Source organism: Stegostoma tigrinum, chromosome 10 (assembly GCF_030684315.1).
Source record: "Stegostoma tigrinum isolate sSteTig4 chromosome 10, sSteTig4.hap1, whole genome shotgun sequence".
Lineage (NCBI taxonomy): Eukaryota > Metazoa > Chordata > Chondrichthyes > Orectolobiformes > Stegostomatidae > Stegostoma > Stegostoma tigrinum.
In genome coordinates this window covers 83,750,576-83,762,973 of record NC_081363.1, presented here as the reverse complement: position 1 = coordinate 83,762,973, position 12,398 = coordinate 83,750,576, and the positions used below count along the sequence as shown (strand labels likewise).

General features: G+C 40.5%; 1 protein-coding gene across 1 annotated transcript in view; it reads left to right on the top strand.

The window, feature by feature from the left end:
- The window catches only part of eif2ak4 (eukaryotic translation initiation factor 2 alpha kinase 4), a 108,659-nt gene that overhangs the window by 16,746 nt on the left and 79,515 nt on the right, over positions 1–12,398 (top strand). The window contains exons 5-9 of the mRNA XM_059649471.1: positions 2,040–2,120; positions 6,846–7,009; positions 9,324–9,439; positions 9,565–9,722; positions 10,829–11,364. Coding sequence (XP_059505454.1) covers positions 2,040–2,120; positions 6,846–7,009; positions 9,324–9,439; positions 9,565–9,722; positions 10,829–11,364 — 1,055 coding nt within the window. The remainder of the gene's footprint in view (positions 1–2,039; positions 2,121–6,845; positions 7,010–9,323; positions 9,440–9,564; positions 9,723–10,828; positions 11,365–12,398) is intronic.

Sequence of the window (12,398 nt, the reverse complement as noted above, 5' to 3'; positions counted from 1 at the left end):
AAAATCACCTCAGAATAGAATACTGAGTGTTGACCTTACAGACATTTTACAGACATAAAGTCATGAGGGGCACGGATAGGGTAAATAGGCAAGGACTTTTTCCCAAGATAGGGTAGGGAAAGCTCAAAAATAGAGGGCATATGTTTAAGGTGAGAGGGGAAAGATATTAAAAGGACCTAAGGGGAAACTTTTTCACGCAGAGGGTGGTGCATGCCTGGAATGAGCTGCCAGAGGAAGTGGTGGAGGCTGGTACAAATACAACATTTTAAGGGCTTCTGGATGAGTGTGTGAATAGGAAGGGATTGAGGATATCTGGTCAGCATGGACAAGTTGGGCCGAATGCCCTGTTTCCATGCTGTACAACTGCTTGACTCCATATCAACATTAAAGTCTTGAATCCATGCATTAATGACATTTTTATGGGTGTGTTGAATGCTCTCTGTCTCACCAAAAAATGTTCAGAAATCGATGCCTCAAACTGAGGGTGATTGGTTATCATGACAAAGTGCTTACTTTGATTTAAGACTCTGTAAACATTTTATAACTGGAGAATTGATGACTTCTGAAGAAGAAACGCTGGTGTGAGTACCTCAGTACTTTTTCAAGTAGTTACAATATGTTGTGTATAAAAGTTGACGGGCTGAAAGTACTTATTTGTGATCTATAATTTTTTCTTTAGTTTCAGTCACTAATTGAAAAAAAATTTCTGCACAATAGAATTTCTGAATGATCTTAATTTTAAACATTTAAGCTCACCTTTATTGTTTTGATCAGTTGAATGTCTGAAGCAGTGGGTCCTCAGATCAATTTTGATTATGCAGTGTTTCCATTTGCTTGCCTAGTGAGTTGATGATCGCTTTCTGCAGAGATTCACTTTAAGTCTGTAAAATTTAAGTTCCCAGGTGTGTAGAGTGGTATTGCTAAAGTTTAGTTATCTAAAACTCTGTAGTTTACTGGCAAAGAGTGTCGATGGGCTTCCCAATCCTTGACACCAGGATCACACTCATTAGAGATAATGGGAACTGCAGATGCTGGAGAATCCAAGATAATAAAGTGTGGGGCTGGATGAACACAGCAGGTCAAGCAGCATCTGATGAAGGGTCTAGGCCTGAAATGTCAGCTTTTGTGCTCCTAAGATGCTGCTTGGCCTGCTGTGTTCATCCAGCCCCACACTTTGTTATCACACTCATTAGCTTGGAGTTATCTGTACCAACGTGTCCTGTATAGTGGAAGTATGAAATTTTATAGCATAGAATAAAGCTACTTGATCTATCATGTCTGTGCTGGCTTTCTGAAAGAGCTACTGATTTATGCCACTTCCTAGATATTTACTCTGAAGTGATTTTCATTTTAAGCAGAAGTGCAGTTCCCTTTTGAAACTTACTGTTGAACCTGCTTTGGCCAATTTTTCAGAGAGTGCATTCCAGATTATTATAGCTTCCTAACCAAGGAAAGAGAGCTCCTCATTCCTCTCATGCCTTTCCTATGTTTTTTTTTGACAAATATTTTAAACTTCTCTTTCCTGGTTTTGAACTTGTCAGTGGAAATTCTTTCTATTTATTAGCTCCATAAAAATACTTCATAATTTTTGAACACCTATGTTAATTCTCCTCCTAAACTTTGCTATTGCAGTGAGGACAATCCCAGCTTCTCCAGTCTCACCAAATAACTGAGACCCTGCATTTGAGTAAACCTTCTCCTCACGCTATCTTGATATAGTTCGAAAAGTATGGTACCAAAGATTGAACAAAATACTTATCTAAAGTCTAACCACCTATTTATGAAGATTCAACATAACTTTCTTTTGTATTCCAAGCTTTGTGTATAGATTTAACAGCTTTAAAACAGTATTGTACAGTTCTGATAAAAGGTCACTTGAAATGTTAACGTTGCTTCAATTTTCACAGATATTACCTGACCTGTTTCCAACATGCTTTGTTCATGTTTTAACCTTCCTGTTTAATCTGTGCCAGATGTGTGATTTGGTTTTAATAACATTAAGACTAAAATAATAAGATTGTTCAACTTTTTTTTTGAAGCAACGTGAAATCCTTGAAGAAATTCAAAGATTAGAAGAGGAAAAGCGGGATGCAAAGAAACTAACTCAGTTGGCCAAACAGGTATGTGGGTGTACACATTTCAGGATTCCAGCTCCTGAGGGATGGTTGCTAAATTCTCCAGTTGAACGACTGCAGGTTCAGCCAATGGTAAATAATCTAGATTGCAATGATATAAATGCAGGAGTGCAGATAATTGTTGCTTTGGTAGGTAAGCTAGCAATGTCAAATAAACACATGGATACAGCATTACCATCAAAATGCAAGTCCTGTGTGGTCTTTGTGAAGGTGAAGGAACCTTCACCATCTGTGTAGATAACCTGCTCAGTACTTGTTATAGCAACTCGCCTGACCATTTGGCCACTGGATGTTGTGCAGAGCTAATCACTGATAAGGTAGGTTGTAAAGTGACGTTGTCTTTATGTGGCCGGAGAAGCCAGTAAATGTTCTGTATTCATGGAATCGCAAGTTGAACATTTGCGTATCTGCCCAAAAATAAGTTAAAACAAAAATCACCATTCGCATATGTGAAATTTTTAAACTTATTTTTAACCTATTTGTAAATAAGTTCCATAGTCACACATTTCAACATTTGCAGAGGTTCTCAGAAACAGAACCCTTGTGGTGCGGAGAAATGTCTGTGCGTATGTATGGGTGCAGTGGATCATGAGGACTAATCATATCATGCACACCTCCAAGCATTTTATTAGAAACATAGAAAATGCAAAGTAGTAAAACAGAAAGTAGAAGGTTCCATCAAACCTGCTCCACTATTCAATATGAACATGGGTGATCCTCTGCCTCAATACACATTCCTGGTGTCAATTCATACCCTTTGATATCTTTAATGCCCAGAAATCTGTCTGTTTTATTTGTAAATATATTCAGTGACTTGGTCTCCACTGACACATGTGGAAAAGAACAGTAAAGAAATGTCTTCTCATTTTAGTCCAAAATGATTTACTTTGCATCCTAAAACCATGATCTCTTGTTCTAGACTGTACTCCCCAAAACGCTTGTCAAGCAGACTTCCCTTGCATAGATTTATGTTGACATCTGTCTAACCCCCTTTGATATTTCCTAAGTGACCTGTTATCACATTCTTACATTCATTACATCCATGAGCGCCCCTTTATTACCTTACAATGTAGGTTATGAAGTCCTGGGTGTTTGTCACCTTTCAGTTCTGTTATTTTCTCCACTTGATAATTATAAATATTAATAGTTTTCGATTTGTCCTTTTCAATAGACTCTTGCTTCTCTAGTGTTTGTTGGAAGTTATTTGCGTGTTCTTCGAATCTGAACCTGAAGTAGTTGTTTCATTGCTCTGCCTTTCCCATATTCTCCATGATCAATTTTCTCATTTCTGCCATGTTAGGGACCTACATTTGTCTCCACTTTTTATGTATTACGACTACCATTTGTGTATTACGCTCATACTCTTGTTTCTCCCCTCTGTTGCTTCTCCTTTGCTGAATTCTAAACTGAACCCAATCCTTAACTTTCCTACTTTTCGTAGCAACTTTATATGACTCCTCGTTGGTTCTGATGCTTGATTTCTTTTATAAACCATGCTTGAGCGTCTTTTCCTGTTGTATTTTTGCACCAGAAAGAATGTACAACTGTTGCCAGCATGCATTTGTCCTGAAGTATTTGCCATTGCCTAATCTATTGTCAGACCTCTTAAAAAAGTTACCAAATGTTTTATAGCCAACTCCTGCCTCTGTAGCTTCTTTTATTTAGATTTAGACCTGAACTTCAGATTGGACCAGTTCATTTTATATCCAAATGGAAAATTTTATCACGTTATGTTCACTTCCCTGAAGGACTTTGCACAATGAAACTGTTAGCTAACCCTATCTATTACACAGTACCAACACAAGTTTGCCCATACACAATGTAAGAGTTCATCCATCACTACATTATTGTGCATGTAGTTCATCCAGTCTGTATGTAAGTTAAAGTCACCCTTGATTCCTGTAACACCTTTGTTGCATGCATCTCCCATTCCCACCTTGCCGCTATTGGAGGCCTCTTGGCAACATACAGTAATGTTTCCCATGTTGCTTCTCAGAATCTATCCATCTGTACTGATTCTGCATTTAGACAATGCCGAGACAATATCCTTCCTCATATTACAATAGTATCATCCTTTGCTAATAATGCTACCTGCCTCTCTTTCCTTTTTTTTCTGTCCTTTTTAACTATTGAATACCCTTAGACATTCAGTTCCTAGGCCTGGTCACGCAACAGAAATTTCTCCATAATTGTAACCATTTCATGCCTGTTCACAACTATTTGAGCTGTTCTTTGTTACAGTGCAATGTATTGTTTCACTGGTGTGATTGGTTAACGCCTTTGTCCCCTCTGACACAATGTGGTTGGCCACCTCCCCCTGCAGCAACAGGCACATGGTAATCTGGATCTCCTGGAAGCTGATTGTTGTAGTGGCCCAGATAGGAAACCACCCTTGTGATGTGCTTGAAATATGATTGTTGAGCGAGTTCCTGGTGCTCATGACCTTGGACGAGATGCCGGTGTCGGGGTGGACCTGCGTCCTCATCACTTTGTAGATGTTGATGGAGTAACTTTCTTTCCTGGACTTTCTCCTCTTCCTACTGCTGCTCACTAGAGCCCTGTTCACCGCTCTCTTCATGTCCTTCTTGGTAACTTTGTTCTTTTTTTCCCTCAACCATGGTGACAGCCAGCTGCGCTGTTAATTTATACATCTTATTATGAATGCTCCGTGCATTCAAATACAGTACATTGAGATTTGTCATTTAGACCTGTTTTACTTTTTACTTCCATATTTATAATTTCTAACTTTGTTTCCCTTTTATGTGTCTCCCTGCTGAACTTCTCAACCCCTGTGGCTCTGATTTAAACTTCCCTCCTAGGACTAGAAAGTATTCCTATGAGCATATTTGTCTTGGTTTTGCTGGGGCGCAACTTATCCAGTTTGTACAGTTTCCATCTTTCTCAGAATTATTCCCAATGCACCAGTAACCCAAATCCCTTCGTCCTTCACCATCTGTCCTAGCATGCATTCATTTGGTCTGTTCTTCTATTCCTGATCTGGCCCTCGGAAAAGTCCTGAGATTACTGTCTTTGGGGTCATCCTCCTTAATTTATTTCATGGCTCCCTATATTCACCTTGCAGGCTTTCGTCCCTCTTGTTTGCTCTAAAATGGACCAACAAAATACCTTTTCCCATTGGTTGTGTCTACACTAAATTTGGAGCTTTGTGTGAGAATAAACTCCTCACTTTCAGATGCTACATTTGTAGGAGAAATTTAATGTGTGTTCAGCTTCATCATAAATTGCGGTGATTGGCCAGTTTGGATTTTCCCTCCTTTTTGGACAAACTGGGCAATTTTTCACTTTGTCAGGACCTGGTTCAGTTCTACTTTACTACTACCTTTGGGATGTTATCAGGGCCTACAGTCTTTTCTGTGTCCGGTGCACTCAGTTGTTTCTTGATATCGCAAGGGCTTCATCAAATTGGTTGAAGACTACCATATATGATCCTGGGGACCTCTGGAGGTGGATGAGGTGGATCATCCATGAAGATCTTTGGGCTGAAGATAGCTATAAACGTTTCGGTCTTGTTCGTAACGTTTGTGATACTGGGCTGTACTATTATTAAGGTTAGAAGTGTTTATTGATCCTTATCCTCCATTTGTTGTGTTATTGTCCACCACTATGGAAAGGCTGTGAAACAAGTGATTTGATCTGTACCTTGTGGGATTATTTATTTCTTCTAGCACACACTGCTTTTTTTGCTTAACTTGTTTCAAATCTTGTGTTGTAGCTTTACCAGGTTTGTATCTTACATTTAAATATGCCTGTTGTTGCTCCTGGCATGCTTTCTTACACTTCTCAGGAATATGTTGAACCAGGATTGATGCTAGTATGAGGAATATGCTGGATCATGAGGTTACAGGCTTTGCTGTGGATGAAGGCCCATTTCCAAGGGTGCCAAGTTTGGTTTCGACAGATCTGTTCTGAATCTACTTCATTTAGCACAGTTTAGTAAGATGGAGATGATCCTCAAGGTGCACTAGAACTGCACAGTGGGCACTCCTAGACCTCCAGCTTCTGCGACCCCGGATGCACTACCTGAAAGCTGAGTGAAAAGCAGATTCAGTAGTCATATTCGAGAGGGAATTGGATAAACACTTGAAAAGGACTGTAAGGTGTGAGCAGGGAAGTGCTGTTTCAAAGAGCTGGCACATGCATGATGAACATGAAGTAGATCATTTGGATTGGCAAGTGCAAAAAGTTTAGAATATGCTTTCTCAAGTTTTTGAGAAATAGGCTTTTGACTCTAGGCTTGTAACATAATTCATTTTTGTAGGAATCTACATAAGGACATGCAAATTAGGAGCAGAGTAGGCTGTTCAGCCCCTCAAATGACTGATCTAATAGTGACTACAACTCCTCTTTCCTATATATTGTATATACTTTGATGCTTTTGTTCGTGTGACTAAACTTTAAAGATAAAAGTTATAGAACAATATTTGTGGAATATGAAGGGATTTGGGAAAAGGAAATGGGCTAGTGTACACAGCAAAATTTAAAGGTGCGATCAATAGACCAAATGATGATTGTGGGGCAGGGCATTACAGTGGTGGCTAATTCTTGTACTTTCCTGATATCCACAACCAAATGTTTCCGCCTGGCCTCAGCGGATTCCAGTTGGGCGCTCTTTCCCTCCGTTCCGTAATGATATGTGTTTGTACGTGAATGTATGTGTAATTTCGCATTTCTACTTTCTTCACTCCCCAGGAGCGGCGGGAAAATGCACAAGTGACCATTCCAGGAAATCCTTCCAAAATTCCTGCTTCGAACAGGCGGTCTCCTACCAACTTAAATGAAAATGCAATGGACCAAGTCGACCACCAAAAGGGAGGGAACAACCGACGTCGAACCAATTCCAACAGCCGATCAAAGTATGGATTTTGTAATTGAATTTAGGGAATAGGAGTTTGGGTGCCAACACAGATTATGCCTAATTGAATCCATGCCTGAGTAGTTCATTAGTGGCATTTTTGATGTTCCCTTAATTGATATTTAGTGAGATTTCAAAAAATGATGTGCATGGTTTCCTTCTGAACTTGAGAGAATAGGGAACGTGGGAACATCAAAGTTGACCCTTCAAGAAGATACTGTTGAGATTGGTATTGTGACAGCTTCTTAGGCTGAAGCAGAGTACCCATTGCTTTGGATACCCTAGGTGCATCCTTGTAATGGAAACAAGACCCACTCATGATATTTGTATTATTTTTACTTTTGCATGCGATAGGAATGCCACTGGCAAGGCCAGAATTTGCTGTCCATTCTGATTGACCTTGAACTGAGTAAGTTGATAGGCCATTTCATTGGACATTTAAAAGTCAACCAGGTTACAGTGGGTCTGGAGTCAAGTTAGGCCAGACCACATAAGGATGGCAGATTTCTTTCTCTAAAGGACATTAATAAACCAGATGGGTTTTTATAACAATCAGCAATGATTGGATGATCACCATTAGACTAATTTTTAATTCCAGATTTTTCTAATTAAATTCAAATTTCGCCATGAGCCTCCTGATTGTTAGTTCGCAGACATTACCACTATACCACCACGTCCTGAAGTGTGGTACCCAGAATTGTACACCATCCTTCAGACAAGGTCTAAGTAGTATCCTTTACAAATTCAGCATAACCTCTTTCCTCCTGTGCAATATGCTCGTGTTAATAAAGCCCGGGATATTGTTTTGGGTCATAGAACTATAGAGACCTGCAGCACAGAACTCGCGTCCTCAAAAGATAGTGAGTGCAAAGACTTTGAATATCCTTGGTAAGCAAGGGGATGAAAGGTCATTGGGGTAGGCAAGAATGTGGAGTAATCAGATCGACTGCGATCTTAGTAAACAGTGGAGCAGGCCCAAGGGACCAAGTCACAGAGTCATACAACCCTTTGTCCCAACTAGTCCATGCCGACCATGTTCCCAAACTAAACCGATACCACTTGCCTGCATTTGGCTCATGTCTCTCCAAAACATTCCTAATTATGTACTTATCCAAATGTCCTTTAAATGTTGTAACTGTGCATACATCTGCCACTTACTCTGGTAGCTCATTCCACACATGAATCATTTCGTGTGCTTAAAAAAAAAAGTTACCCCTTGTATCCTTTTCAAAACTTTCTTCCCTCACCTTAAAATATGTCCCCTTGATTTGAACTCTCCCACCCTAGGGAAAAGACGCTGTCTGTCCTGATATTTATGCTTTGTAAAATAAACTGATGTACTTCTGAAGAAGAGTCATATGGGGCTCAATGTTAAGCCTGTTTCTCCCTCCACAGATCTTACCAGACTTACTGAGTTTCTGTTGCACTTTCTGTTTTTATTTCTGATTTATTTACCTTGAATTCAAAGCGGATGACCTCCTACTTCTCCAAATTTAACTCTACCTGTTACCGTCTTTACCACTCACTTAATTTATCAATGTAATTTTCTGCTCCCATCAGCAGAATTTACTGTGCTAGCTAACTTGCTGTCATTGGGCATGACAATCTCTTGCCCCATTTACTGTAGAGGAAGGGAGTGGGCTGGGAAAGTGTATGACTCACCTGGTTCTGGTTGCCACTTCCACTGCCTCTCCAAACTGTGCTTCCACCACACCAGACAGTGTCTGCCACCTTAACAGCTCACTTGCAGGTGTTTCTGTGGCGGCAGTGTGACAGCCCAAGACGTTGTGGCCAGTTCACTGTCCAGATCAGCATTCTTCCAGCGCATATAGCAAAGCCACCTCAGGCATCATAGGCTTAGCAATGAATGCATCCTGATAGAATCAGCATGTTGTAGGACCTCTGGGTTAGTGGTCTTGTCTTTTCGTGAAATTCTAAAGATACGTGTGAGCCAATGAAACTGTTCATCATTTTCTTTAGCCTGGCTTGTGTTGCTAGGTCTCACTACTGTGGTAGGGGGGGTAGACCTAAGAATGATCACAATTATGTTTTTGTAAAAATAGGTTTTAATTTGGCACCATACGGATTGAATGCAGACCTCGTTTTCAGAAATTGGCAACGTTTGCCTGATTTAGTCCCGAATTGCAAGTAGAATTCATACTAATTTCTCACTGACTCTACCATAGTAGGTAGCCTAGTCAGATCCATGTTTTAAATTGGGCTTGTTTTTTGATCTGCAGAATTGGTTGATTCAAGTAGCAGTGTAGTTCACTTGATAATAAACTCTGTAATGGAAAATATTTTTCAACTTGTAGGCGAGAACGGCAATTTTCTGTATGTAGCAATGACGACCGTGCCCAGCCGTGCAAGCTTATACATTTCAACATGGGATCAACTGGAGGGCGCACAGTACACAGGGGAAAGCTTATTGGTGAGGAACAGTTTCAGTTGATTATTGTACTTGCTCAGCGATATTGGAACATTGGTTCTGCTGTTGGGTGTGATACTGTTAAATTATTGGTGAGTGGAAATTTTCTCATTTGTCATTTGTGACAGGTGAGAGCGAGCAGTTGAACCGGTCAGTCTACTATGCCTTGGAAGAATTGACAGGAAATTTTGTGGTAATCTATGAATGGGCTCTACAGTGGCAGAAAAAAATGGGCAAGTTCCTCACTAGTGAGGAGAAGGACAAAGTCGAAAAATGCAGAAAGCAGGTAATTATGTCTGTTTGACCAGGAAATCTGTGAATTTTGTTTGCATGATTTGGTGAACTGTGAATTACCACTGGATTTTCAGTCTGATGTGGAAAATGGGTAAATTTATCACCAAGCACTATTCTGAAGTGGTAACTTGAGCAACACTGCCAGGCAGCCAATTTCTGCACTGATGTTGCCACTATTATTGTATGGTATGTGGGTGTGCTAGCACAGCTGGCATTAGTTGACCATCCCCAATTGCTCTAGTACTGATTAGCTATTTCAGAGGGCAGCTAAGAGTCATCCACATTGCTGTGGGTCTGACATTGCATGCAGGCCAGACCGGGTAAGGATGGCAGATTTCCTTCCTTGTAGATTATTCAGAAACCATACGACTGTTTTTTGGTCACCATTGTTGTGGAGTTGCCATTAATTTCAGTTTTTCACCATGGTGTGATTTGAACTCCTGTCCCCAGAACATTAGGCTGGGATTTTGGATTACCTGTGCTTCCCATTAACAGTACACCACCAGGTCTCTTAAAACTAAAATTTCCCATTCTAAATTCCAGCTTTGGTAATAATCATATATCGAGATATCTTATCTTATTTATTTGATCCACTGTGGTCATTTCCCTTCAGATGTTTAGCAGGTGTTTAGCAGGTCTTTGGCGACGGTAAATATATTTGAGCTTAGCTATGTTGTAGTATTTGTGTCCAAGAAAAGCTAATATGGAAAGTTGTGGGTTTGTGTGTATTATTTTTCTTTTGCTGCTGGATGGGTGGGTGCCTCTGATTTTGACCTCATCTGTTCATTCAGCAGAGAAAATGGACTATTAGCTTTGTCCTTACCTGCCCATATTGTTTAGGCTCAGCCTAGGTCAGACTGAGTTGTTGAGGGCCTTGCTCCAAAGGCTTTGAGAAAGAACAGATAGGAAGTTGTGACAATCTAGGTGCTTTCCTGGTGATTTCCACAAACTTCACAATTTACCAGTGCTGGGATTTGTACTTGTGATTTCTATGTTACTGTTTCAATACCATAACAACCACATTTCTGCAACACACACATCCCAACCCGAAGGATGCTCTCGGGTGACACAACTGAATTTCTGCTTCTATTTTTCCAGATCCAAGGTGCAGAAAGTGAGTTTAACTCTTTGTTGAAACTGAGCCACTCAAACCTGGTGCGTTACTTAACAATGTGCTGCAAAGAGCAGGAGAACTCTATTGTGGTCACCATTCTCGTTGAGTATGTTAATAGCTTCAGCCTGTCGGATGCTCTGAACAAAGGGACCCCCATTGCAGTTGAACGACTCCAGCACTACGCGGCACAGCTCCTGACAGCCCTGGACTACCTCCATAATAACTCTGTGGTGCATAAGGTCCTTAGTGCCTCAAGTGTTCTGGTAGATGGGGAGGGCAATGTGAAGTTGACAGATTACAGCATCTCCAAGCGGCTGGCTGACATTTGTAAAGAGGATGTGTTTGAACAGACTAAAGTACGATTCAGTGAGAATGCTCTGCCTTACAAGAGTGGTAAAAAAGGAGATGTGTGGAGGCTAGGCCTCCTCCTGCTGGCTCTCAGCCAGGGCAGTGTTGTAAAAGAATACCCAATAATTGTGCCGAGCAACCTGCCCAACGACTTTCAAGATTTCCTCAACAAGTAAGTTGTAGTCTGGGACCCTGCTATAACATGGTCCATGGGTTCTGTATCTTGAGATTCTGTTATAGATGAGACCACATTATTTCCTAGCTGATGCCTAGCGCTCAGAATTGATTTTGCCACTCCAGGGCCGATAATGCGCGTGAGAAGCACCAGTTTCCAGTCTCATGGTCCAAGTAAGTAATAAAACAGCCCTGTGTAAAATCAACTAAATATTCAAAAGCTACTTGTAATTTCTGTTTTCATAATGTGGGTATCCCCTTGCACAATGTGGAATGGTTTGTGGTTGTACTTGTAGAATGAAAATTTTGGATTATTACCAGAAATATAAATGAGAGAAGAAATTCATACTTCTGTAGTGCCTTTTGCTCTTTCAGGTTGTCTTGGTGTACATTACAGTCTCAAATATTTTTAAAATGTAGATTATGATATAGCAAATCATAAAGATCAGTTGCATACAGTTCGGCCTCATAAACAGCAAAACGGTTAAAGATTAATCTACTATTTTTTCTGAAGAATGTTTGCTGGACCCAAACATTACTTGAGCCCCTCTCCACTGCCAGACCTGCTGAGTTTTTCCAGCGATTTCTGTTTCTCTTTTTGTTTCAGGTTTCTAGCATCTGCAGTTTTTTTTTCTCCTGCTTTTTGCTGTTGGCTAAGACAGGCAGAGAACTTCTTTTCCATTATTAAGTAGCCACGTGATCTTTTTCAACCACCTATTCAGACAGTCCTCACCATTTAAAACTTTTTTGCTGTAGGGTGGACTGTTTCTAAGATGTGGTTAATGTTCCCTCGTTTGTAGGAATAGGAGTTTTAGATTTCATCTAAGCAGACATTGCTGGGGAAGCTCCGCAGGTCTGGCAGCATCTGTGGAGAGAAATCAGAGTCAACGTTTTGGGTCCAATGACCCTTCCTCAGAATTCTAACAGTTCTGAGGAAGGGTCACTGGACCCAAAACGTTAACTTTAATTTCTCTCCACAGATGCTGCCAGACCTGTTGAGCTATTCCAACAATTTCTGTTCTTGTTTCTGAT